The following is a 26,530-nucleotide window of genomic DNA, read 5'->3' on the forward strand; positions in this document are numbered from 1 at the left end:
AATGTGGGGCAGGAGAGGTCAAGGGTGATCACCAGGAGAAGGTTGTGGTCTGCCTTGACCCATTGACCCCACCCAGAGCTGTGGGGCAGGAGAGGTCAAGGGTGGTCACCAGGAGAGGGTTGGGGTCAGCCTTGACCCCTTGACCAAGGTGGTCACTGTGGTCATGCTGTGGTCATCCTTGACCCCTTGATCGAGGTGGTCACCAAGGTCACGCAGTGGTCATCCTTGACCCACTGACCCACCGAGCCATGGGTCAGCAGATGTTCAAAGTGACCCTTGGAGACCCTTGTGGTCAACCTTGACCCCTTGACCCAGGTGGTCACCAAGGTCATGCTGTGGTCATCCTTGACCCCTTGACCATGGTGGTCACCAAGGTCATGCTGTGGTCATCCTTGACCCACAGAGCCATGGGTCAACAGATGGCCGAAGTGACCCATGGAGATCCTTGTGGTCATCCTTGACCAATCTCGCCCCTGTGGCTGACCAGAAGGTCCCCATGGCCACTTTGGCCACCCTTGGAGCCCCTGGAGGGCGTGGCCGGCCACCGGGTGACCGCGCTGACCCCTGGCAGGTCGGTGGCCGAGGCGCTGAAGATGGGGACGCCGGTGGAGCCCGAGTACTTCGAGGAGGTGACGCTGTACTTCAGCGACATCGTGGGCTTCACCACCATCTCGGCCATGAGCGAGCCCATCGAGGTGGTGGACCTCCTCAACGACCTCTACACGCTCTTCGACGCCATCATCGGCTCCCACGATGTCTACAAGGTGACCACGGCGGCGGTGGCCACGGTGGTCACTTGGTCATCGGGTCATGGGGTCACCTCAGTCATGGTCGCGGTGGTCACTCGGTCATGGGGTCATGGGGTCACCTCAGTCATAGTCATGGTGGTCACTCGGTCATGGGGTCATGGGTGGTCACCTCAGTCATGGTTGCGGTGGTCACTCGGTCATCGGGTCATGGGGTCACCTCAGTCATGGTCATGGTGGTCACTTGGTCATGGTGGTCACCTCAAGATGGGGGTTGGTGGTGGTTACAAAGTGACCATGGCAGTGGTGACCATGGTGGTCACTTGGTCATGGGTGGCCACCTCAGGATGGGGGTTGGTGATGGCTACAAGGTGGCCATGGCTGTGGTGGCCACAATGGTCACTCGGTCATGGTGATCACCTCAAGATGGGGGTTGGTGTCAGTGGTGGTGGCTACAAGGTGACCATGGCAGCGGTGGCCATGGTGGTCACTTGGTCATGGGGTCATGGTGGCCACCTCGGGATGAGGGTTGGGGTCAGTGCTGCTGGCCACAAGGTGGTGACCATGGTCAAGGTGGCCCCATGGACCTGCTCAAGGTGGCCCCATGGACATGCTCGAGGTGACCCCGTGGAGTTGATCAAGGTGGCCCCATGACCATGGTCAAGGTGATCCCATGGCCATGGTCAAGGTGGCCCCATGGCCATGGTCAAGGTGGCCCCATGGCCATGGTCAAGGTGGCCCCATGGCCATGGTCAAGGTGGCCCCATGGACCTGCTCAAGGTGGCCCCATGACCATGGTCAAGGTGATCCCATGGCCATGGTCAAGGTGGCCCCATGGCCATGGTCAAGGTGGCCCCATGGCCATGGTCAAGGTGGCCCCATGGCCATGGTCAAAGTGGCCCCATGGCCATGGTCAAGGTGGCTCCATGGACCTTCTCAAAGTGGCCCCAAGGTGATCCAAGCCACGACCTCACCTTTGGCCACCACTGGCCACGCCCACCACGCAAAGCCCCCGATGACCACCTGAACTTTGCGGGCGTGTCCCATTGGGCGTGTCCCATTGGGCGTGTCCCATTGGGCGTGTCCCGGTGGGCGTGTCCCGGTGGGCGTGTCCCATTGGGCGCGTCCCGGCGGGCGCGCCCACCCCTGACCCCGCCCTCCCGGCCAGGTGGAGACCATCGGCGACGCCTACATGGTGGCCTCGGGGCTGCCCAAGCGCAACGGCAACCGGCACGCCGGCGAGATCGCCAACATGTCCCTGGACATCCTCAGCTCCGTCGGCACCTTCAAGATGCGCCACATGCCCGAGGTGCCCGTGCGCATCCGCATCGGGCTGCACTCGGGTACGGCCCCGCCCCGCGCCCCATTGGCCGCCCCGGCCCCGCCCCGCGCCCCATTGGCTGCCCCGGCCCCGCCCCGCGCCCCATCGGCCGCCCCGGCCACACCCCGCGCCCCATTGGCTGCCCCGGACACGCCCTGTGCCCCATTGGCCGCCCCGGCCCCGCCCCGCGCCCCATTGGCTGCCCTGGCGACACCCAGGCCACGCCCTGCGCCCCATTGGCCGCCTGGCCACGCCCCGCGCCCCATTGGCTGCCCCAGGCACACCCTGTGCCCCATTGGCTGCCTTGGCCACACCCCGCACCCCATTGGCTATCCCAGGCACGCCCTGCACCCCATTGGCTGCCCCGGCCACGCCCCACGCCCCATTGGCCACCCCGGACATGCCCCAGACACGCCCCGCGCCCCATTGGCTGCCCTGGACACGCCCTGTGCCCCATTGGCTGCCCTGGCGACACCCAGGCCATGCCCTGCGCCCCATTGGCCGCCTGGCCACGCCTCGCGCCCCATTGGCTGCCCCAGGCACACCCTGTGCCCCATTGGCTGCCTTGGCCACACCCCGCACCCCATTGGCTATCCCAGGCACGCCCTGCACCCCATTGGCTGCCCCGGCCACGCCCCGTGCCCCATTGGCCACCCCGGACACGCCCCGGACACGCCCCGCGCCCCATTGGCCGCCCCGGACAGGCCCCGCGTCCCATTGGCCGCCCCGGACAGGCCCCGCGCCCCATTGGCCGCCCCGGACACGCCCCGTGCCCCATTGGCCACCCCGGACACGCCCCGGACACGCCCCGCGCCCCATTGGCCGCCCCAGACATGCCCCACGCCCCATTGGCCGCCCCGGACAGGCCCCGCGTCCCATTGGCTGCCCCGGACACGCCCCGCGCCCCATTGGCCACCCCGGACACACCCCGCGTCCCATTGGCCACCCCGGACACACCCCGCGCCCCATTGGCCGCCCTGGACATGCCCTGTGCCCCATTGGCCACCCCGGACACGCTCCGGACACACCCTGCGCCCCATTGGCCGCCCTGGACATGCCCTGTGCCCCATTGGCCGCCCCAGACACGCCCTGGCCCCGCCCCACGCCCCATTGGCTGTCCCGAACATGCCCTGGCCACGCCCTGTGCCCCATTGGCCCCTCCGGCCACGCCCCGACAACGCCCCGCGCCCCATTGGCCGCCCTGACCACGCCCCACACCCCATTGGCTGCCCCGGCGACACCCAGGCCATGCCCTGCGCCCCATTGGCTGCCCCGGACACGCCCTGCGCCCCATTGGCTGCCCCAGACACGCCCCACACCCCATTGGCCGCCCTGGACACACCCCGCGCCCCATTGGCCGCCCCGGCCCCGCCCCAAGCCCCATTGGCTGCCCCAGACACGCTGTGGCCCTGCCCCATGTCCCATTGGCCGCCCTGGACACGCCCCGGCCCCGCCCTGCACCCCATTGGCCGCCCCAGACATGCCCCGGACACGCCCCGCACCCCATTGGCTGCCCCGGCCACACCCCGCACCCCATTGGCCACCCCAGCCACGCCCCGCGCCCCATTGGCCACCTGGCCACGCCCCGCGCCCCATTGGCTGCCCCAGCCACACCCTGCGCCCCATTGGCTATCCCAGCCACGCCCCGGCCACGCCCAACGCGTCGGTCAATCGTTGGGTGATGGCGCGTTGGCCAATGGGTCATGGTGGGTGGGAGGGGTTGGCCACGCCCATTGGCCACACCCGTGTAGGCCACGCCCACCAGGTGGCCACGCCCATTGGCCACGCTCTTACAGGCCACGCCCACCAGGTGGCCACGCCCATTGGCCACGCCCTTAAAGGCCACGCCCACCTCTTGGTCACGCCCAACTTGGCCAACGCTCAACGTGGTTGTGGTCCATGGGATTGATTTTGGGACATGTCACAAAATCGCCTTCGAAGAACCAAACGCAGCCCAAAACGACCCCAAACTGCCCTAAAACAGCAAATACAGCCCAAAATGGCCCAAAATTGCCTTAAAAACCCCAACTACAGCTCAAAACAGTCCAATATGGCCCTAAAAAACCCAAAATGTCCCCAAACCTGCCCTAAAAACACCAAATACAACCTAAACTGGCCCAAAACAGTCCTAAAAACACCCAAATACAGCCCAAAACTGCCCAAAACTGCCATAAAATACGAAATACAGCCCAAAACGGCCCTAAAATACCAAATACAGCTCAAAGTAGCCCCAAAATGCCCTAAAAACACCAAAAAAAGCCCCAAATGGCCCCAAATTGCCCTTAAAAATACCAAATACAGCCCAAAACAGCCCAAAATGGCCGTAAACCACCAAATTAAGCCCCAAAATGGCCCCAAACGGCCCTAAAACCATCAAAGGCCACACCCACTGTGGCCACACCCTCGTTGGCCACACTCTCATTGGTCGCACCCATCTATGGCCACACCCCCCCTGGCCACACCCCCTTTGGCCACGCCCAACTCACTGGCCAACCCTCGATGGTCATCGACGGTTGACCCCAACGCCTTGTGACCCCGCCCCTTTGTGACCCCGCCCCCTTGTGACCCCGCCCCTTTGTGACCACGCCCCTTTGTGACCACGCCCTGGTGTCACCTCACCCTTTTGACCCCATCACTTTTTTGCCACGCCCCTTTGTGACCCCGCCCCTTTGTGACCCCGCCCATTTGTGACCCCGCCCCTTTGTGACCCCACCCCATTGTGACCCCACCCCATTGTGACCACACCCCTTTGTGACCACACCCCTTTGTGACCCCACCCATTTGTGACCCCACCCCATTGTGACCCCACCCCATTGTGACCACACCCCTTTGTGGCCACGCCCCTTTGTGAACCCCTTTTTGTGACCCCGCCCCTTTGTGACCACGCCCCTTTGTGGCCACACCCATTTGTGACCCCCTTTTGTGACCCCTCCCTATTTGTGACCACGCCCCTTTGTGACCACTCCCCTTGGTGACCACGCCTCCTGTCGCCACGCCCACTTTAGCCCCTCCCACCCGTGGCCCCGCCCACTCTGACCCCGCCCACTCTGGCCCCGCCCCCAGGGCCGTGCGTGGCGGGCGTGGTGGGGCTGACGATGCCGCGGTACTGCCTGTTCGGGGACACCGTCAACACCGCGTCACGCATGGAGTCCACCGGCCTGCGTGAGTCACAGCCCAGGGACACCGGGACACCGGGAGGGGACACCAGGATGGGGACGGGGACACTGGGATGGGGACGGGGACACTGGGATGGGGACACCGGGATGGGGACACCGGGATCGGGATGGGGACACCGGGATGGGGACGGGGACACCGGGATGGGGACGGGGACACTGGGATGGAGACACCGGGATGGGGACACCGGGATCGGGATGGGAACACTGGGATGGGGACAGGGACACCGGGATGGGGATGGGAACACTGGGATGGGGACAGGGACACCGTCAACACCGCGTCACGCATGGAGTCCACCGGCCTGCGTGAGTGACACCCCAGGGACACCGGGACACCGGGATGGGACACCGGGATGGGGACGGGGACACTGGGATCGGGACAGGGACACTGGGATTGGGACACTGGGATTGGGATGGGGACATGGGGACATGGGGAATGGACACCGTCAACACCGCGTCGCGCATGGAGTCCACCGGCCGGCGTGAGTCACACCCCAGGGACACCGGGACACCGGGATGGGACACCGGGATGGGGACGGGGACACTGGGATGGGGACAGGGACACCGGGATGGGACACCGGGATCAGGATGGGGACACCGGGATGGGGACAGGGACACCGGGATGGGGACAGGGACACCGGGATGGGAATGGGGACACCGGGATGGGGACAGGGACACCGGGACGGGGACACCGGGATGGGGACATGGGGACAGGGACACCGTCAACACCGCGTCGCGCATGGAGTCCACCGGCCTGCGTGAGTGACACCCCAGGGACACCGGGACACCGGGATGGGACACCGGGATGGGGATAGGGAAACTGGGATCGGGACAGGGACACTGGGATTGGGACACTGGGATTGGGATGGGGACATGGGGACATGGGGAATGGACACCGTCAACACCGCGTCGCGCATGGAGTCCACCGGCCTGCGTGAGTCACACCCCAGGGACACCGGGACACCGGGATGGGACACCGGGATGGGGACACTGGGATGGGGACAGGGACACTGGGATGGGGACAGGGACACCGGGATGTGGACGGGAACAGGGACAGGGACACCGGGATGGGCATGGGGACATGGGGACACAGGGAATGGACACCGTCAACACCGCGTCACACATGGAGTCCACCGGCCTGCGTGAGTCACACCAGGATCGGGATGGGGACACCGGGATGGGGACACCAGGATGGGGAGAGGGACGAGGGGATGGGCATGGGGACATGGGGAGGGGACACGGAGAATGGACACCGTCAAAACCGCGTCACGCATGGAGTTCACCGGCCGGCGTGAGTCACACCGGGATGGGGACAGGGACGGGGACATTGGGACACTAGGACGGGGACACCAGGATGGGGACACCGGGATGGGGACACTGGGATGGGGACAAGGACACCGGGATGGGGACAGGGACACCAAGACGGAGACACTGGGATGGGGACAGGGACACCAGGACACCGGGATGGGGACACCGGGACAGGGACACTGGGACGGGGACATTGGGATGGGGACAAGGACACCGGGATGGGGACAGGGACAGGGGACACGGGGAAGGATTTTTGGGGGGTTTTTGGGGATTTTTTTTAGTTTTTTTTGGGATCCCAAATCCCATTTTTCCCCAGCCTATCGCCTCCACGTGACCCAACGCTTGGGCACTGGGGGTGCTGTGGGTTTGGGGTCAGTTATGGGGATTTTTGGGATCTACAGGGTTTTTTTCGGGATCTGTGGGATTTTTTGGGTTTTTTGGTGGTTTTTTTGGGTTTTTTTGGTGTCCCAAATCCCATTTTTCCCCAGCCTATCGCATCCACGTGAACCAGCGCACGGTGGCCATCCTGCTCTCGCTAAAGGAGGGCTTCAAGGTCGACATCCGCGGCAAGACCGAGCTCAAGGTGAGCCCAAAACACCCCAAAACTGCCCTAAAAATCCCAAAAACGGCCCAAAACACCCCAAAACTGCCCTAAAACTCCCAAAAATGGCCCAAAACACCCCAAAACTGCCCAAAAATCCCAAAAACGGCCCCGGAAAATCCCAAAATTTCCCCAAAATGACAAATACAACTCCAAAACTGCTCTAAAAATCCCAAACCGGCCCCTGAGCCCCTCAAACACCCCCTGACCCCATAACTGACCCCATACCTGACCCAAACCCCATAACTGACCCATAACTGACCCATAACTGACCCATAACTGCCCCATAACTGCCCCATAACTGACCCATAACTGACCCATAACTGACCCAAACCCCATAACTGACCCCATAACTGACCCATAACTGACCCCATAACTGACCCCATAACTGACCCCATGACTGACCCATAACTGCCCCATAACTGCCCCATAACTGCCCCATAACTGACCCATAACTGACCCATAACTGACCTATAACTGACCCTTTAACTGACCCTATAACCCCGTAACTGCCTCATAACTGCCCCATAACTGACCCCATAACTGACCCTATAACCCCATAACTGACCCATAACTGACCCCATAACTGCCCCATAACTGACCCATAACTGACCCATAACTGACCCATAACTGACCCATACCTGACCCATAACTCACCCCATAACCCCAAATCCATAGGGTAAGGGCGTGGAGGACACCTATTGGCTCGTGGGCCGCGAGGGATTCACCAAACCCATCCCCACCCCCCCCGACCTCCTGCCGGGGTGAGTGCGGGGCCATGGGGTTATGGGGTGTGTGGTTATGGGGTGTGGGGTTATGGGGTGTGGGGTGTGGGGTTATGGGGTGTGGGGTTATGGGGTGTGGGGTTATGGGGTGTGGGGTTATGGGGTGTGGGGTTATGGGGTGTGGGGTTATGGGGTGTGAGGTTATGGGGTTATGGGGTGTGGGGGTGTGGGGGTGTGGGGTTATGGGGTGTGGGGGTGTGAGGTTATGGGGTGTGGGGTTATGGGGTGTGGGGTGTGGGGTTATGGGGTGTGGGGTTATGGGGTGTGGGGTGTGGGGTTATGGGGTGTGGGGTTATGGGGTGTGGGGTTATGGGGTGTGGGGTGTGGGGTTATGGGGTGTGGGGGTATGGGGTGTGGGGTTATGGGGTGTGGGGTTATGGGGTGTGGGGTGTGGGGGTATGGGGTGTGGGGTTATGGGGTGTGGGGTGTGGGGTTATGGGGTGTGAGGTTATGGGGTTATGGGGTGTGAGGTTATGGGGTTATGGGGTGTGGGGTTATGGGGTGTGGGGTTATGGGGTTATGGGGTGTGGGGTTATGGGGTGTGGGGTCATGGGGTGTGGGGTTATGGGGTGTGGGGTTATGGGGTGGAAATCCCCCAAAAATTCCCCCCCAAAAAATGCAAAAAGAACCCCCCAAAATCCCCTAAAAGCTCCCCAAAAAATTCCCCCCCAAAAAAACCCCCAATTTTCCCAAAAAAACCCAAAAATCCCCCCCAAAACCCCTGAAATTCACCAAAAAACAGCAAAAAAAGTGTCCAAAAAATCTGCTCCTCAAACTCCCAAAATTCCCAATTATTAGGAAAAAACCTCCCAAAAAAACCCCCCAAAATCCCTGCAAAAAAATCCCCAAAAATTTGTAAAAAATCCCCCAAACCCCCCAAAATCCCCCCAAATCCCCAAAAATCCCAAAATCCCCCAAATTTCCCCCGAATCGTGCAGGGCGAGCAACCACGGGATCAGCCTGGACGAGATCCCGGCCGAGCGGCGCCGGAAGCTGGAGAAGGCGCGGCCGGGCCAGGTGCTGAAATAGCCCCGCCCACAGGTGAGAGGCCACGCCCACCGGGGATAAACCACGCCCCCGGTGAGCCCCGCCCACCTGGCGAGGGATAAACCACACCCACATTGAGCCCCGCCCACCTGGCGAGGGATAAACCACACCCACATTGAGACCAACCAATCAGGTGAGGGATAAACCATGCCCAAAGTTAGCCACGCCCACCAAGTGAGGAATAAACCATGCCCAAAGTTAGCCACGCCCACCAGGTGAGGAATAAACCCCGCCCACATTGAGGCCCACCAATCAGGTGAGGAATAAACCACAGCCACAGTTAGCCACGCCCACCAGGTGAGAATAAACCATGCCCAAAGTTAGCCACGCCCACCAGGTGAGGAATAAACCATGCCCAAAGTTAGCCACGCCCACCAGGTGAGAATAAACCATGCCCAAAGTTAGCCACGCCCACCGGGTGAGAATAAACAATGCCCAAAGTTAGCCACGCCCACCAGGTGAGGAATAAACCACGCCCACATTTAGTCCCACCAATCAGGTGAGGAATAAACCACGCCCAAAGTTAGCCACGCCCACCAGGTGAGGAATAAACCACGCCCACTGTTGTCCACGCCCACAGACGTGCCCAAGCCCCGCCCACCCCTTTTCACTCACCTCTCCCCTCCCCAGCTCATTTGCATCTCATTATCCCCACAGCCGCAGGCGGCCCCGCTCCCGAGGGGCGGAGCCAGCGACGATTGGCTGCCGAGGGACCACGCCCTGGTGACGTCACAGGAGGCGGAGCCTGGGCGCCAGGAGGGGATTGGGGGCGGGGCCTGGGCCAGAGGGGGCGGGGCTTGACCCAAAAGGGGCGTGGCTTGATCCCGGGGCGGTGCCCCAGCAGCCAATAGGATCCCGACTGTCACAAAGGGGCGGAGCCCTCAGGGGATGCTCGTCCAATCAGCGCCCAGGGCGGCCATCTTGGACCCGCCCTTAAAGGGCCGGCGCGTTTTTCCCGGATTTTTTCCCCCGTTTTCCCCGGATTTTCCCCCGTTCCTGAGGCCCCGCCCCCTCCCCTTGGCCCCGCCCCCTCCCCCCGTAGCTCCTCCCCCTCCCTCAATAAACTCCAGACCAAAGATTTTGGTGGGAAAAAATCGTATTTGGGTTCAAAGGGGCTCGGCCGCCATCTTGGGGGCGTGGCTATGGCAGCCATCTTGGGCTGTGACCATGGCGGCCATCTTGAATGGGTGTGGCCATTTCATCCATTTTTGGGCCATGACCATGGCGGCCATCTTGGGGTGGGCAGGGCCATGGCATCCATTTTGGGCTGTGACCATGGCGGCCATCTTGGGGGTGGGGCCATCTTGGGGTGGGTGGGGCAAGGTGGCCATTTTGTGGGTGTGGCCATGGCAGCCATCTTGGGGGTGAGGCCATGGCCGCCATATTGGGGTGTGGCTATGGCAGCCATCTTGGGGGTGGGCGGGACTAATTCAGCCATCTTGGAGTGGGTGGGGCCATGGTGGCCATTTTGGAGTGTGACCATGGCGGCCATCTTGGGGTGGGCAGGGCCATAGTGGCCATTTTGGGCTGTGACCATGGCAGCCATCTTAGGGTGGGTGTGGCCATAGTGGCCATCTTGGATGGGTGTGGCCATGGCGGCCATCTTGGGGTGCGTGAGGCTAATTCGGCCATCTTGGGGATGTGGCCATGGCAGCCATCTTGGGGTGGGCAGGGCCAAGGTGGCCATCTTGGGGGTGGGTGGAGCCATGGTGGCCATCTTGTATGGGTGCGGCCATGGCAGCCATTTTCTGGGTGTGGACATGGCGGCCATATTGGGGGTGGAGTCAAAGCAGCCATTTTGGGGGTGGAGCCACAACAGCCATATTGGGGGTATCAGGGGCGGGACCAAACAAGACGCGTTCACGGCGGCCATTTTGGGAGTGGGGTCACACCGTCCACTTCAGGCACCTGCGGGGGAGGGGAGGGAAAGGTCAAAGGTCAGCAGGCTTGGACCCCTCCCCCTCCAGAGCCTGCCCCAGTCCCACGGGGCTTCCCCCAATTTTTCCCCGTTTTTCCCCAATTTCCCCCAAATTTTCCCATTTTTTCCCCTTTTTTTCTTGCTTTTCCCATTTCCCATTTTTACTCCCATTTGTCCCAAATTTTTTCCCTTTTATTCCTGTTTTTCCCCAATTTCCCCAAAATTTTCCCATTTTCCCCACTTTTTTCCCTTTTTTTTCCTGTTTTTCCAATTTCCCGTTTTTATACCCATTTGTCCTGAATTTTTCCCCTTTTTTTATTGTTTTTTTCCATTTCTTCCTGATTTTTACCATTTTCTCTGGGTTTTCTGCCATTTTTTAAAATTCTTTTCCTCTTTTTTGCTATTTTTCCCATTTTCCCAATTTTTTCCCCATTTTTTTTCTGTTTTCCCCATTTTCCCCATCTTGCTTCGTGTTTTTCCTCTTCTTTTCCTTTTTTTTCTGTTTTCGTCATTTTTGCCATTTTATCTCTCATTTTCCCTGGGTTTCCTCTAATTTTTCCCAAAATTTGTCCCATTTTTTGGCCGTTTTTCCAATTGTCCCTGAGATTTTCCTAATTTTTACACTTTCCCCCCATTTCCCCCCATTTTTCCTAGGTTTTTCCCATTTTTATTCTGTTTTCCCACTTCTTCCAGTATTTTACCCCTTTTTTGCTGTTTTCTTTTTTTTTTTTCCCCAGGCTTTTTTCCCATTTTTTTTCATTATTCCAATTTTCCTCAGTACTTTTCCCATTTTTCGTGGTTTTTTCCCTTGTTTTTCTGTTTCTCCAGTTTTTCCAATGCCCCCATTTTTTCCTGGGTTTTTTTCCCATTTTTTGGCCATTCTCCCTATTTTTTCACCATTTTCCCCATTTTTTCACCGCTTTCCCATGTTTTTTCCCCAATTCTCATCCCCCACATACCTGGTGTCCTGGTGGGTGCCCAGAATCCACAGGTAACACAGGTGTGTCCCCAAACTCATTTTTTGGCCGTTTTTCTCCATTTTTTGGCTATTTTTTTCTCATTTTATCGCCATTTTTTTGCCGTTTTCCCCCTTTTTTTCACCGTTTTTTCCCGTTTTCTCCACCCCCCGTACGTGGTGTCCTGGTGGGTGCCCAGGACCCACAGGTGACACAGGTATGTCCCCAAACCCATTTTTTGGCCATTTCCCCCCATTTTTTGGCCTTTTTTTCGCATTTTTTTGCCAGTTTTTGTCCGTTCTTTCTCATTCTTTCACCGTTTTTTGGCCATTTTTTGCCATTTTTTTACCACGTTTTTCCTATTTTTTCCCAATTTTTCGCTGTTTTCCCCCATTTTTCCACTGTTTTCCCCCATTTTTTCACTGTTTTTCCACATTTTTTCTCCATTTCTCACCCCCCTCATACTTGGCATCTTGGTGGGTGCCCAGGACCCACAGGTGACACAGGTGTGTCCCCAAACCCATTTTTTGGACTTTTCCCCCCATTTTTGGCTGTTTTTTGCCATTTTTTGGCCATTTTCCCCCATTTTTTCACCATTTTTTTGGCCGTTTTTTCTCATTTTTTCACCATTTTTGGGCCGTTTTTCTCCATTTTTTGGCCGTTTTCCCCCACTTTCTCACCGTTTTTTCCCGTTTTCTCCCCGTTTTTTCCCGTTTTCTCCCCGTTTTCTCCGCCTCCCTGTACCTGGTGTCCTGGCGGGTGCCCAGGACCCACAGGTGACGCAGGTGTGTCCCCAAACCCATTTTTTGGCCAATTTCCACCATTTTTTTGCCGTTTTTTCTCATTTTTTCACCATTTTTTGGCCGTTTTTCCCCATTTTTTCACCGTTTTTCCCCATTTTTTCACCGTTTTCTCCCCGTTTTCTCCGCCCCCCCGTACCTGGTGTCCTGGTGGGTGCCCAGGCAGCGCGTGCAGCAGTACCTGGCCCCGCAGGTGACGCAGGTGTAGCCCGAGGGGAAGCCGCAGACGGCGCAGAAATGGCGCTGAGGCAGCCGCGACGGCGCCGCCCCGGCCGAGACGTAGTTGGGGCCCTCGGCCGCGCTCAGGTTCTGGGGTCAGACCCAAAAATCCCAGAATTTACCCCAAAATCCAGCCCAGACATCACTGGGGCCCTCGGCCACGCTCAGGTTCTGGGGTCAGACCCAAAAATCCCAGAATTTACCCCAAAATCCAGCCCAGACATCACTGAGGATCTTGGCCGCACTCAAGGTCTGGGGTCAGACCCAAAAAACCCAGAATTTACCCCAAAATCCAGCCCAGACATCACTGGGGCCCTCGGCCGCGCTCAGGTTCTGGGGTCAGACCCAAAAAACCCAAAATTCACCCCAAAATCTGCCCCAAATCCAGCCCAGATGTAGTTGGGGCCCTCGGTCGCGCTCAGGTTCTGGGGTCAGACCCAAAAATCCCAGAATTCACCCCAAAATCCAGCCCAGACATCACTGGGGCCCTCGGCCGCGCTCAGGTTCTGGGGTCAGACCCAAAAAACCCAAAATTCACCCCAAAATCTGCCTCAAATCCAGCCCAGACGTAGTTGGGGCCCTTGGCTGCGCTCAGGTTCTGGGGGCACCCAAAAACCCAAAATTTCACCCCAAAATCAGCCACAAAATCCAAAATTCATCAGCAAAATCCAGCCCCAAATCCAGAATTCAGCCCCAAACTCAGCCCCAAATCCACCTTCAAATACGAAATTCTGCCCCAAAATCCAAAATTCAGTCCCAAATCCCGCTCAAAATCCAGAATTCAGCCCAAAATCCAAAATCAGCCCCAAATTCAGCCCAAAATCCAAAATTCAGCCTCAAATCTGCCCCAAAATCCAGAATTCAGTTCCAAATTCCCCCAAATTTCTCCCAAATGCCCCCAATTCCCCCCCAATTTCCCCCAATTCCTCCAAAATCACAATTTCCCCAAATTCCCCTGAAATTTCCCCAAAATTTCCCCCAAATCTGTCCAATATCCCCAAATTTCCTCCAATTCCCCTTAAATTCCGCCAAATTTCTCCCAAATCCTCTCCAAATTGCCCCAAATCTCCTGAAATTCCCCCAAATTTCCCCCAATCCCCACAATTTACCCCAAATTCCCCTGAAATTCTCCCAAATTCCCCCCAAATTTCCCCCAAATTTCCCCCAATTCTCCCAAAGTTCTTCCAAATTCCCTAAAATTCCCCCAGAATTTCTCCAAAATTCCCCCAAATTTCCCCCCAGTTGCCCAAAATTTCCCCCAAATCCCCTGAAATTTCCGCCCAAATCCCCCCAAAATTTCCCCCAAATCTGCCCAATATCCCCAAATTTCCCAAATTCCCCAAATTTTCCCCCAAATTTCCCCACCTGCTCCTCCAGCAGGGCCTGGAAGTTCTTGCGGAAGCGCAGCTTGAAGTGATCGCCCCGAGTTTTCTTCTTCTTCTTCCCTGGGGAACCCCAAAATCAGCCCCAGAATCCAGAAAAAAACCCCAAAATCAGCCCCAAAATCAGATCAAAAATCAGGCCAAAATCCAGACAAAAAATCCCAAAATCAGCCCCAAAATCCAGAATTCAGCCCCAAAATCAGATCAAAATTCAGCCCCAAAATCAGCCCCAAAATCCAGAAAAAAAATCCCAAATTCAGCCCCAAAATCCCCTTTGAACCCCCCAAAATCTCCATTAAATCCCCCCAAAATCCCCTTTCATCCCCAAAAATCCTCTTTAAAGCCCCGAAATCCTCTTTAAATTCCCCAAAATGCCCCCAAAATCTCCTTTAAATCCCCTTTAAACTCCCCAAAATCCCATTTATAACCCCCAAGATCTTCTTTAAACCCACCAAGTTCCCATTTAAACCCCAAAATCCCCCAAAAGCCCCAAAAATCCCCTTTAAATGCCCCAAAATCTCCTTTAAATCCCCCAAAATTCCCCCAAAATCCCCAAATCTCCCCAAAATCCCCTTTGACTCCCAAAATTCCTCTTTATAGCCCCAAAATCCCATTTAAACCCCCCAAAACCCCTTTCAAATCCCCTTTATATCCCCCCAAATCCCAATTTAATCCCCCAAAATCTCCTTTAAACCCCAAAATTCCATTTAAACCCAAAAATCCCCCCAAAATCCCCTTTAAATCCCCCCCAAATCCCCTTTAAACCCCAAAATCTCCTTTAAATCCCCCCAAATCCCCTTTAAACCCCAAAATCTCCTTTAAATCCCCCAAAATCCCCTTTAAATTTCCCAAAACCCCCCCAAAATCCCATTTAAATCCCATTTAAACCCCATTTAAACCCCATTAACCCCCCAAATCCCGGCTCCCGGTCTATCCCAGTTCTATCCCAGTCCATCCCAGTCCATCCCGGTTCTATCCCAGTACCGGTCTCGGCGCTGTCGCTGAAGTTGGGGAGCCCCAAAACCCCCCAAAAATCCCATTTAAATCCCATTTAAATCCCATTTAAACCCCATTTAAATCCCATTTAAATCCCATTTAAATACCATTTAACCCCATTTAAACCCCATTAACCCCCCAAATCCGGCTTCTATCCCGGTCCTGTCCCGGTTCTATCCCGGTCCAATCCCGGTCCTGGTACCGGTCTCGGCGCTGTCGCTGAAGTTGGGGAGCCCCAAAACCCCCCAAAATCCCATTTAAATCCCATTTAAATCCCATTTAACCCCATTTAAACCCCATTAACCCCCCAAATCCCGGCTCCCGGTCTATCCCAGTTCTATCCCAGTCCATCCCAGTCCATCCCGGTTCTATCCCGGTACCGGTCTCGGCGCTGTCGCTGAAGCTGGGGAGCCCCAAAACCCCCCAAAATCCCATTTAAATCCCATTTAAACCCCATTTAACCCCCATTAACCCCCCAAATCCCGGCTCCTGGTCTATCCCGGTTCAATCCCGGTCCTGTCCTGGTCCATCCCGGTACCGGTCTGGGCAGCATCGCTGAAGTTTGGGAGTCCCAAAACCCCCCAAAATCCCATTTAAATCCCATTTAACCCCATTTAACCCCCATTAACCCCCCAAATCCCGGCTCCCGGTCCATCCCGGTTCTATCCCGGTCCAATCCCGGTCCCGGTACTGGTCTCGGCGCTGTCGCTGAAGTTGGGGAGCCCCAAAACCCCCCAAAAATCCCATTTAAATCCCATTTAACCCCATTTAAATCCCATTAACCCCCCAAATCCCGGCTCCCGCTTCAATCCCGGTCTATCCCGGTTCAATCCCGGTTCAATCCCGGTCCTGGCCCGGTTCTATCCCGGTTCTATCCCGGTCCGTCCCGGTACCGGTCTCGGCGCTGTCGCTGAAGTTGGGCAGGCGTTTGCCGGGCCGGGGCAGCCCGGCCGCGGGGTCGTCGCCGAAGTTGTCGCTCTCCAGCGCCTCGAGCTGCCGGTGCAGCCGCCGCTGCCGGGCCGGAGCGTCCAGGACCCGCCGCGGGCCGCCCTCGGGAGCGCGGCCTGGAGAAAAACGGGAAAAATCCGGGAAAAATCCGGGAATAACGGGAATTTACAACAAAAAACGGGAATTGTACAAAAAAAAACGGGAATTGTAGAGAAAAACGGCGAAATTTTACACAAAAAAACCCAAAATCGGGACCCGCCGCGGGCCGCCCTCGGGAGCGCGGCCTGGGAAATACGGGAAAAATCCGGGAAAAACGGGAAAAATCCGGGAATTTACACAAAAAAACGGGAGTTTACAACGAAAAAACGGGAATTTTAGAGAAAAACAGTGAAATTTTACACAATAAACCCCAAAATCGGGACCCGCCGCGGGCCGCCCTCGGGAGCGTGGCCTGGAAAAATACGGGAAAAATGGGAAAAACAGGAATTTACACAAAAAAACGGGAGTTTCCACAAGAAAAATGGGAATTTTAGAGAAAAACGGCAAAATTTTGCACAAAAAACCCAAAATCGGGACCTGCCGCGGGCCGCCCTCAGGAGCGCGGCCTGGAAAAATCCGGGAAAAACGGGAATTTACACAAAAAAAAGGGAATTTACAACGAAAAAATGGGAATTGTAGAGAAAAACAGCGAAATTTTACACAAAAAAACCCAAAATCGGGACCCGCCGCGGGCCGCCCTCGGGAGCGCGGCCTGGGAAATACGGGAAAAATCCGGGAAAAATCCGGGAAAAACGGGAATTTACAACGAAAAACGGGAATTGTACAAAAAAAAACAGGAATTGTAGAGAAAAACGGCGAAATTTTACACAAAAAAACCCAAAATCGGGACCCGCCGCGGGCCGCCCTCGGGAGCGCGGCCTGGGAAATCCGGGAAAAATCCGGGAAAAACGGGAAAAATGGGAATTGACAACAAAAAAACGGGAGTTTCCACAAAAAAAATGGGAATTGGAGAGAAAAACAGCGAAATTTTACACAAAAAAACCCCAAAATTGGGACCCGCCGGGAGCTGCCCTCGGGAGCGCGGCCTGGGAGAAAAATGGGAAAAATCCGGGAAAAATCCGGGAATAACGGGAAAAATGGGAATTTACACCGAAAAAACGGGAGTTTACAACGAAAAAATGGGAATTGGAGAGAAAAACGGCGAAATTTTACACAAAAAAACCCAAAATCGGGACCCGCCGCGGGCCGCCCTCGGGAGCGCGGCCTGGGAAATCCGGGACAAATCCGGGAATAACGGGAAAAACGGGAATTTACACAAAAAAACGGGAATTTTAGAGAAAAACAGCAAAATTTTACACAATAAAACCCAAAATCGGGACCCGCCGCGGGCCGCCCTCGGGAGCGCGGCCTGGAGAAATCCGGGAAAAATCCGGGAATAACGGGAAAATGGGAATTTACACCGAAAAAACGGGAATTTACAACGAAAAAACGGGAATTGGAGAGAAAAACGGCGAAATTTTACACAAAAAAACCCAAAATCGGGACCTGCTGCGGGCCGCCCTCGGGAGCGCGGCCTGGGAAATACAGGAAAAATCCGGGAATAACGGGAAAAATGGGAATTTACACCGAAAAAACGGGAATTTCCACAAGAAAAATGGGAATTGTAGAGAAAAACGGCGAAATTTTACACAAAAAAACCCAAAATCGGGACCCGCCGGGAGCTGCCCTCGGGAGCGCGGCCTGGAGAAAAATGGGAAAAATCCGGGAAAAATCCGGGAAAAACGGGAAAAATCCGGGAATTTACACCGAAAAAATGGGAATTGTAGAGAAAAACGGCGAAATTTTACACAAAAAAACCCAAAATCGGGACCCGCCGCGGGCCGCCCTCGGGAGCGCGGCCTGGAAAAATCCGGGAAAAATCCGGGAATAACGGGAAAAATGGGAATTTACACCGAAAAAACGGGAATTTACAACGAAAAAACGGGAATTGGAGAGAAAAACGGCGAAATTTTACACAAAAAAACCCAAAATCGGGACCTGCTGCGGGCCGCCCTCGGGAGCGCGGCCTGGGAAATACAGGAAAAATCCGGGAATAACGGGAAAAATGGGAATTTACACCGAAAAAACGGGAATTTCCACAAGAAAAATGGGAATTGTAGAGAAAAACGGCGAAATTTTACACAAAAAAACCCAAAATCGGGACCCGCCGGGAGCTGCCCTCGGGAGCGCGGCCTGGAGAAAAACGGGAAAAATCCGGGAAAAATCCGGGAAAAACGGGAAAAATCCGGGAATTTACACCGAAAAAATGGGAATTGTAGAGAAAAACGGCGAAATTTTACACAAAAAAACCCAAAATCGGGACCCGCCGCGGGCCGCCCTCGGGAGCGCGGCCTGGAAAAATCCGGGAAAAATCCGGGAAAAATCCGGGAATAACGGGAAAAATGGGAATTTACACCGAAAAAACGGGAGTTTACAACGAAAAAATGGGAATTGGAGAGAAAAACGGCGAAATTTTACACAAAAAAACCCAAAATCGGGACCCGCCGCGGGCCGCCCTCGGGAGCGCGGCCTGGAAAAATCCGGGAAAAACGGGAAAAACGGGAATTACACGGAAAAAACGGGAATTTACAACGAAAAAACGGGAATTTTAGAGAAAACCACCAAAAATCGGGAGTGATCGATCCCTCCTGGGACCCCAAAATTGGGAATTGGGGATGGGAAAAATCCGGGAATGGGTCGGGGAGGGGCCGGAAAATCGGGAATAACGGGAAATCCCAAAAAAAACGGGAATTTCCACAAAAAAAAACGGGAATTTTACACAAAAAAAAGGGAATTTGACACAAAAACCGGAAATTTCCACCAAAAAAAGGAAATTTGACACAATAAAATGGGAATTTTACACCAAAAAATTGGGAATTTCCACCAAAAAAATGGTAATTTTACACAAAAAATGGGAATTTTCCCCCCAAAAATGGGAATTTCCACAAAAAACGAGAATTTTACACCAAAAAACGGGAATTTTACACAATAATTGGGAATTTTACAGAAAACATCACCAAAAATCAGGAGAAAATCCAGGAAAAGGGTCGGGGAGACCCGAAAATCGGGAATAACGAAAAATCCCAACAATTTGGGAATTTCCCGAAAAAAATCTGGGAATTCCCCAAAAAAAATACCGGAATTTTTGCAATAAAAATGGGATAAAAATCCCCAAAATCCCCAAATCGGGACCATCGCGGGGGAGGGGAAAAGGGGGGGCCAAGGGGGGACCCCAAAATTGGGAACCCCCCCCAAAAAAAATCTGGGAATTAACGGAAAAAAATCTGGGAATTTTCTGAAAAAAAATGGGAAATTTCGGGCTAAAATCGGGGATTTCCAGGGAAAAAAAATGGGAATTTTTAAACTTGGGAGCCCCAAATCCCCCCGGGACCCCAAAATCCGCTCGGGACCCCCAAAATTCCCTCCGGGACCCCAAAATTCCAACTCGGGACCCCCAAAATCCCCCCGCGCCCCTCCCCCCTCACCCGACGTTTTCTTCTCGCCCATCATGATCCCGACTTCCGGTGGGCCGCCCTTCACTTCCGCCCTCTCCGACGCCACTTCCGCTCCCTCCCTGCCCTCACTTCTGCCCTCACTTCCGCCGCCATCTTGAGCGCGGCGATAAGCCACGCCCACTTCCCCCCGCCCATCATCAGGCCACGCCCCCTTTTCCCTCACGGCGACGTGGCGGCCCCGCCCGCTAGCGCGGGCCACGCCCCCCTCATCGCTGATTGGTGGGTAGGGCGGGGCGGCGGGCGGGGATTGGCTGAGGCGCCGCGGGAGTCCCCGCCCCCTCCGGCCTTAGCCCCGCCCCCGCCATGGCCGCGCGCGCGCTGCCGCTGCTGCTGCTGCTGCTGGGGACCCCCGGGAGCGCCCCCGAGACCCCCCGAAATCCCCCCAAAATCCCCCAAAATCCACCCGAGACCCCCCCCGAGACCCCCCCCGGGACCCCCCGAAACTGCCCCGAAATCCCCCCCGGGAACGACCCCGAAACTTCCCGAAACTGCCCCGAAAATCCCCAAAATTGCCCCAAATTCCCCCCCGGGACCCCCCAAAATTCCCCCAAAATCCCCCAAAATCCACCCGAGACCCCCCCCGAGACCCCCCCCGGGACCCCCCGAAACTGCCCCGAAATCCCCCCCGGGAACGACCCCGAAACTTCCCGAAACTGCCCCGAAAATCCCCAAAATTGCCCCAAATTCCCCCCCGGGACCCCCCAGAATCCCCCCAAAATCCCCCAAAATCCACCCGGGACCGCCCCCGAGACCCCCCGAAACTGCCCCGAAATCCCCCCCGGGAACGACCCCGAAACTTCCCAAAACTGCCCCGAAAATCCCCAAAATTTACCTGAAACCCCCCAAAACTGCCCCGAAAATCCCCAAAATTGCCCCAAATTCCCCCCCGGGACCCCCCAAAATCCTCCCGGGACTCCCCCAGCGACCCCCCAAAACTGCCCCAAAATCCCCCCCGGGACTGACCCCGAAACTTCCCAAAATCGCCCCAAAAATCCCCAAAATTGCCCCAAAAATTCTGAAAATTGCCTCGAAAATCCCCCAAATTGCTCCAAAAATCCCCAAAATTGCCCCAAATTCTCCCCCGGGACCCCCCAAAACTGCCCCGAAACTTCTCCCAGGATTGACCCCGAAAATGGCCAAAATTGCCCCAAAAATGGCCAAAATTGCCCCGAAAATTCTGAAAATTGCCCCGAAAATCCTCAAAATTCCCAAAATTGCCCCAAAAATTCCCAAAACTGCTCCAAACCCCCCCCTGAGACTGACCCTGAAAATTCCCAAAATCGCCCCAAAAATTGCCCCGAAAATCCTCAAAATTGCCCCGAAAATTCCCAAAATTGCCCCCAAAATTCCCAAAACTGCCCCGAAAACTCCCCCGGGATTGAGCCGGGCAATTCCCAAAATTGCCCCGAAAACTCCCAAAATTGCCCCAAAAATTCCCCCAAATCCCCCCCCGGGCCCCCCCCGATCTGCCCCAGGGATCCCCCCTGGGTCAGCCCCGAAATCGGCCAAAATTGCCCCAAAAATTCCCAAAATTGCCCCGAAAATTCCCAAAATTGCCCCGAAAATTCCCCCGGGATCGAGCCCGAGAATGGTGAGTGGGGAGGGGACAGGGGTCATGCGGGGGTCAGGGGTCACGTGGGGGTCAGGGGTCACTCGGGGGTCAGGGGTCACATGAGGGTCAGGGGTAATGCGGGGGTCACTCAGGGGTCAGTGGGAGGGGGCAGGGGTCACTCAGGGTCACTCTGGTCACTCATTGGTCACCCAGGGGTCACCCAGGGTCACTCATTGGTCACTCAGAGGGGTCAGTGGTCACTCATTGGTCACTCAGTGGTCACTCATTGGTCACTCAGTGGTCACTCATTGGTCACTCAGTGGTCACTCAGTGGTCACTCATTGGTCACTCAGTGGTCACTCAGGGTCAGTCATTGGTCACTCAGGGGTCACTTGTGGTCACTCAGGGTCGCTCAGTGGTCACTGGTCACTCAGTGGTCACTCTGGTCACTCATTGGTCACTCAGTGGTCACTCAGTGGTCACTCAGGGTCACTCAGGGTCAGTGGTCACTCAGTGGTCACTCTGGTCACTCAGTGGTCACTCTGGTCACTCTGGTCACTCAGTGGTCACTCAGTGGTCACTGTGGTCACTCAGTGGTCACTCAGTGGTCACTCAGGGTCACTCAGTGGTCAGTGGTCACTCATTGGTCACTCATTGGTCACTCTGGTCACTCATTGGTCACTCATTGGTCACTCATTGGTCACTCAGTGGTCAGTGGTCACTCTGGTCACTCTGGTCACTCTCAGGGCTCCTGGTCATCACCGTGGCCACCGCGGTCACCGACGGCTTCAGCCGCTTCCTGCGCTCGGCCCGGGCCTTCAACTACAGCGTGATGGTAATGAGATGCTAATGAGATGCTAATGAGGGCCGGGGTATGCTAATGAGGGTGGGGATAACAGGGCCTTCAACTACAGCGTGATGGTAATGAGATGATAATGAGATCCTAATGAGGGCCGGGGTATGCTAATGAGTGTATGACTAACAGGGCCTTCAACTACAGCGTGATGGTAATGAGATGCTAATGAGATGCTAATGAGGGTGGGACTAACAGACAGGGCCTTCAACTACAGCGTGATGGTAATGAGATGCTAATGAGGGCTGGGCTATGCTAATGAGGGTGTAACTAACACAGGGCCTTCAACTACAGCGTGATGGTAATGAGATGCTAATGAGATGCTAATGAGGGTGTAACTAACACAGGGCCTTCAACTACAGCGTGATGGTAATGAGATGCTAATGAGATGCTAATGAGGGTGTGACTAACAGACAGGGCCTTCAACTACAGCGTGATGGTAATGAGATGCTAATGAGATGCTAATGAGTGTATGACTAACAGACAGGGCCTTCAACTACAGCGTGATGGTAATGAGATGCTAATGAGATGCTAATGAGGGTGTGACTAACAGACAGGGCCTTCAACTACAGCGTGATGGTAATGAGATGCTAATGAGATGCTAATGAGGGTGTAACTAACACAGGGCCTTCAACTACAGCGTGATGGTAATGAGATGCTAATGAGATGCTAATGAGGGTGTAACTAACACAGGGCCTTCAACTACAGCGTGATGGTAATGAGATGCTAATGAGGGCCGGGGTATGCTAATGAGGGTGGGGATAACAGGGCCTTCAACTACAGTGTGATGCTAATGAGATGCTAATGAGGGCCGGGCTATGCTAATGAGGGTTGGGCTAACAGACAGGGCCTTCAACTACAGCCTGGTGGTAATGAGATGCTAATGAGATGCTAATGAGGGCCGGGGTATGCTAATGAGGTTGTGACTAACAGGGCCTCCAACTACAGTGTGGCAGTCGTGGCATGCTAATGAGGGGCATGGCTATGCTAATGAGCACAGGGGTAATGCTAATGAGGGGCGGGGTTATGCTAATGCTGTGGGGCTCAGGGCCTTGAGCTACAGCCTGGTGGTAATGAGATGCTAATGAGGGGCGGTGTATGCTAATGAGGGGCGGTGTATGCTAATGAGGGGCGGGGCATGCTAATGAGGTTTTTTCCTCTTTTTCCCCCCATTTTCCCTCCTTTTTTTCCTCATTTTTTCCCCATTTTTGGGTCTTTTTCCCCCATTTTTTCACCGTTTTCCTCTCCATTTCTTCCCATATTTTTATATATTTTCCGTTTTTCCCAAAATCCGCGTTTTTCTCCCCAAATTTCGTGCCTGGGGCCAATCAGGGCACAGAAGAATTCCCCCATTTTTGGGCTGTTTCTCTGCATTTTTTCACCATTTTCCACCCATTTTTTCACCATTTTTTGCGCTTTTTTTTTTTTGTTTTTGGTCATTTTTTCCCATTTTTTGAATTTTCCCAAAATCTCGATTTTTACCCCCAAACTTTGGGCCTGGGCCGGCTCTGAATTTCCCCATTTTTTGGTCATTTTTTCCCCATTTTTGGGCTGTTCTTCCCCCTTTTTTCACCGTTTTTTCACCATTTTTTGGGCGTTTTTCCCCCGTAATTCAATTTTTTTGCTGAATTTTCCCAAAATCCCGGTTTTTCCCCCCAGACTTTGAGCCTCGGCACGTGGGGGACAGAGAAGAATTTCCCCATTTTTGGGCCGTTCTTCCCTGTTTTTTCACTGTTTTCAGCCGTTTTTTCGCCATTTTTCACGCTTTTTTTTCCCATAATTCCAATTTTTTTTAATTTTTCCCAAAATCCTGCTTTTTCCCCCCAGACTTTGGGCCTGGGCCGGCACTGGCACAGGGGGAACACCAACAGATTTCCCCATTTTTGGGCCGTTTTTCCCCATTTTTTGCCTGTTTTTTTGCCATTTTTTCACCATTTTTCATGCGGTTTTTCCCCATAATTCCAGTTTTTTGTGACTTTTTCCCAAAATCCCGTTTTTTCTCCCCAGACTCTGGGGCTGGGCCGGCGCTGGCGCGGGGGGGAACCCGGAACAATTTCCCCATTTTTTGCCCATTTTTTGCCCATTTTTCACCGTTTTTTGCTGTTTTTTCACCGTTTTTCGCACGTTTTTTTTGCTGTAATTCCATTTTTTTTGATTTTTCCCAAAATCCCGTTTTTTCCCCCCAGACTCTGGGGCTGGGCCGGCTCTCAATTTCCCCATTTTTTGGCCGTTTTTCGCCGTTCTTTCGCCGTTTTTCGCGCGTTTTTTTGCCGTAATTCCGGTTTTTTTGATTTTTCCCAAAATCCCGTTTTTTCTCCCCAGACTCTGGGGCTGGGCCGGCTCTCAATTTCCCCATTTTTTTGGCCATTTTTTCCCCAGTTTTTTGGGCTGTTCTCCCCCATTTTTTGCCCGTTTTTCGCCGTTTTTTCACCGTTTTTCGCGCGTTTTTTTGCCGTAATTCCGTTTTTTTTTCATTTTTCCCAAAATCCCATTTTTTCTCCCCAGACTCTGGGGCTGGGCCGGCGCTGGCGCGGGGGGAACCCGGAACAATTTCCCCATTTTTGGGCCGTTTTTTGCCCGTTTTTCGCCGTTTTTTCACCGTTTTTCGCACGGTTTTTTTGCTGTAATTCCATTTTTTTTGATTTTTCCCAAAATCCCGTTTTTTCTCCCCAGACTCTGGGGCTGGGCCGGCTCTGAATTTCCCCATTTTTTGGCCATTTTTTCCCCAGTTTTTTGGGCTGTTCTCCCCCATTTTTTGCCCGTTTTTCGCCGTTTTTTCGCCGTTTTTTCGCCGTTTTTCGCTCGTTTTTTTGCCGTAATTCCATTTTTTTTTGATTTTTCCCAAAATCCCGTTTTTTCTCCCCAGACTTTGGGCCTGGGCCGGCGCTGGCGCGGGGAGGAACCAGAACAATTTCCCCATTTTTGGGCCGTTTTTCGCCGTTTTTTCGCCGTTTTTTCGCCGTTTTTCGCGCGTTTTTTTGCCGTAATTCCGTTTTTTTTCCTTTTTCCCAAAATCCCGTTTTTTCTCCCCAGACTCTGGGCCTGGGCCGGCGCTGGCGCGGAGGGGACACGGAAGAATTTCCCCATTTTTGGGCCGTTTTTTGCCGTTTTTCGCCATTTTTTCGCTGTTTTTTCACCGTTTTTTGCACGTTTTTTTTGCTGTAATTCCATTTTTTTTGATTTTTCCCAAAATCCCGTTTTTTCTCCCCAGACTCTGGGGCTGGGCCGGCTCTCAATTTCCCCATTTTTTGGCCATTTTTTCCCCAGTTTTTTGGTCCATTCTCCCCCATTTTTTGCCCGTTTTTCGCTGTTTTTTCGCCGTTTTTTCGCCGTTTTTCGCGCGTTTTTTTGCCGTAATTCCATTTTTTTTTCATTTTTCCCAAAATCCCGTTTTTTCTCCCCAGACTTTGGGCCTGGGCCGGCGCTGGCGCGGGGAGGAACCAGAACAATTTCCCCATTTTTGGGCCGTTTTTCGCCGTTTTTTCGCCGTTTTTTCGCCGTTTTTGCGCGGTTTTTTTGCCGTAATTCCGGTTTTTTTCGATTTTTCCCAAAATCCCGTTTTTTCTCCCCAGACTCTGGGGCTGGGCTGGCGCTGGCGCGGGGGGGACCCGGAACAATTTCCCCGTTTTTGGGCCGTTTTTTGCCCGTTTTTCGCCGTTTTTTCGCCGTTTTTTGCCTGTTTTTCACCGTTTTTTTGCCATAATTCCGTTTTTTTTTGATTTTTCCCAAAATCCCGTTTTTTCCCCCCAGACTTTGGGGCTGGGCTGGCGCTGGTGCGGGGAGGAACCAGAACAATTTCCCCATTTTTGGGCCGTTTTTTGCCCGTTTTTCGCCGTTCTTTCGCCGTTTTTCGCGCGTTTTTTTGCCGTAATTCCATTTTTTTTTGATTTTTCCCAAAATCCCGTTTTTTCTCCCCAGACTCTGGGCCTGGGCCGGCGCTGGCGCGGGGGGGACGTGGCGCGCAGCCCCGGCGGGGGGCAGAAGGTTCGCTGGCTGCGCGCGGCGCTGCGGCCGCTGCGGCACCGCCCGCGCCTCGTGCTGCTCTTCGTCGACAGGTCCGGATTTTGGGGCGAAAAACGGGGAATTCGGGAAAATCCCCCAGTTTGGGGAAAAAATCGGGGGATTTGGGGTCAAAATTGGGGGGGTTTGGGGGGAAAAATGGGGGTTTTGGGGGGAAAATGGGGATTTTGGGGGGGTGAAAAGGGATTTTTGGGAGAAATTTGGGGATTTTGGGAGAAAATTTGGGGATTTTGGGAAAAAATCTGGGGAGTTTGGGGGAAAATTGGGGATTTTGGGAGAAAATTCGGGGGTTTTGGGGGGAAAAATGGGGATTTTGGGGGGAAAATGGGGATTTTGGGGGGGTGAAAATGG

General features: G+C 54.8%; 4 protein-coding genes across 6 annotated transcripts in view; 2 read left to right on the top strand and 2 right to left on the bottom strand.

The window, feature by feature from the left end:
- The window catches only part of GUCY2D (guanylate cyclase 2D, retinal), a 32,514-nt gene extending 22,500 nt beyond the window's left edge, over nucleotides 1-10,014 (top strand). For all 3 annotated transcript variants that reach the window (XM_085564338.1, XM_085564336.1, XM_085564337.1), the window contains 7 exons: nucleotides 572-764; nucleotides 1,915-2,089; nucleotides 5,131-5,229; nucleotides 7,037-7,131; nucleotides 7,828-7,913; nucleotides 8,873-8,975; nucleotides 9,639-10,014. In XM_085564338.1, the coding sequence (XP_085420464.1) occupies nucleotides 572-764; nucleotides 1,915-2,089; nucleotides 5,131-5,229; nucleotides 7,037-7,131; nucleotides 7,828-7,913; nucleotides 8,873-8,963 (739 nt within the window). In that variant the 3' untranslated portion in view covers nucleotides 8,964-8,975; nucleotides 9,639-10,014. The remainder of the gene's footprint in view (nucleotides 1-571; nucleotides 765-1,914; nucleotides 2,090-5,130; nucleotides 5,230-7,036; nucleotides 7,132-7,827; nucleotides 7,914-8,872; nucleotides 8,976-9,638) is intronic.
- A 45-nt stretch (nucleotides 10,015-10,059) lies between these two features.
- ZNHIT1 (zinc finger HIT-type containing 1) lies at nucleotides 10,060-19,765 on the bottom strand. Its single transcript, XM_085564364.1, has 5 exons — nucleotides 19,725-19,765; nucleotides 16,146-16,316; nucleotides 14,240-14,319; nucleotides 12,795-12,964; nucleotides 10,060-10,889 (listed from the first exon to the last, which is right to left on the bottom strand). The coding sequence occupies exons 1-5, from the start codon at nucleotides 19,747-19,749 to the stop codon at nucleotides 10,868-10,870; spliced, it is 468 nt and encodes a 155-aa protein (XP_085420490.1). The 5' UTR covers nucleotides 19,750-19,765; the 3' UTR covers nucleotides 10,060-10,867.
- The window catches only part of PLOD3 (procollagen-lysine,2-oxoglutarate 5-dioxygenase 3), a 30,743-nt gene continuing 23,960 nt past the window's right edge, over nucleotides 19,748-26,530 (top strand). The window contains exons 1-5 of the mRNA XM_085564082.1: nucleotides 19,748-19,763; nucleotides 19,896-19,973; nucleotides 20,677-21,345; nucleotides 22,053-22,141; nucleotides 26,078-26,214. Coding sequence (XP_085420208.1) covers nucleotides 19,748-19,763; nucleotides 19,896-19,973; nucleotides 20,677-21,345; nucleotides 22,053-22,141; nucleotides 26,078-26,214 — 989 coding nt within the window. The remainder of the gene's footprint in view (nucleotides 19,764-19,895; nucleotides 19,974-20,676; nucleotides 21,346-22,052; nucleotides 22,142-26,077; nucleotides 26,215-26,530) is intronic.
- AURKB (aurora kinase B) overlaps nucleotides 21,929-26,530 on the bottom strand; it is a 61,970-nt gene continuing 57,368 nt past the window's right edge. The window contains exon 10 of the transcript XR_014950702.1: nucleotides 21,929-21,945. The gene's annotated coding sequence lies outside the window, so the exon portion shown is untranslated. The remainder of the gene's footprint in view (nucleotides 21,946-26,530) is intronic.

The sequence above is a fragment of the Lonchura striata genome, chromosome 32, assembly GCF_050655825.1.
Source record: "Lonchura striata isolate lonStrDom1 chromosome 32, ASM5065582v1, whole genome shotgun sequence".
Taxonomy (NCBI): domain Eukaryota; kingdom Metazoa; phylum Chordata; class Aves; order Passeriformes; family Estrildidae; genus Lonchura; species Lonchura striata.

Coding starts and splice junctions, on each gene's coding strand:
- ZNHIT1 (XM_085564364.1), bottom strand. CDS start 19,749: ATGATGGGCGAGAAGAAAACGTCGG. Junction 16,317..19,724: donor GGGCGAGAAGAAAACGTCGG/GTGAGGGGGGAG, acceptor GTTTTTCTCCAG/GCCGCGCTCCCGAGGGCGGC. Junction 14,320..16,145: donor CAGCGACAGCGCCGAGACCG/GTACCGGGACGG, acceptor GGGGTTCCCCAG/GGAAGAAGAAGAAGAAAACT.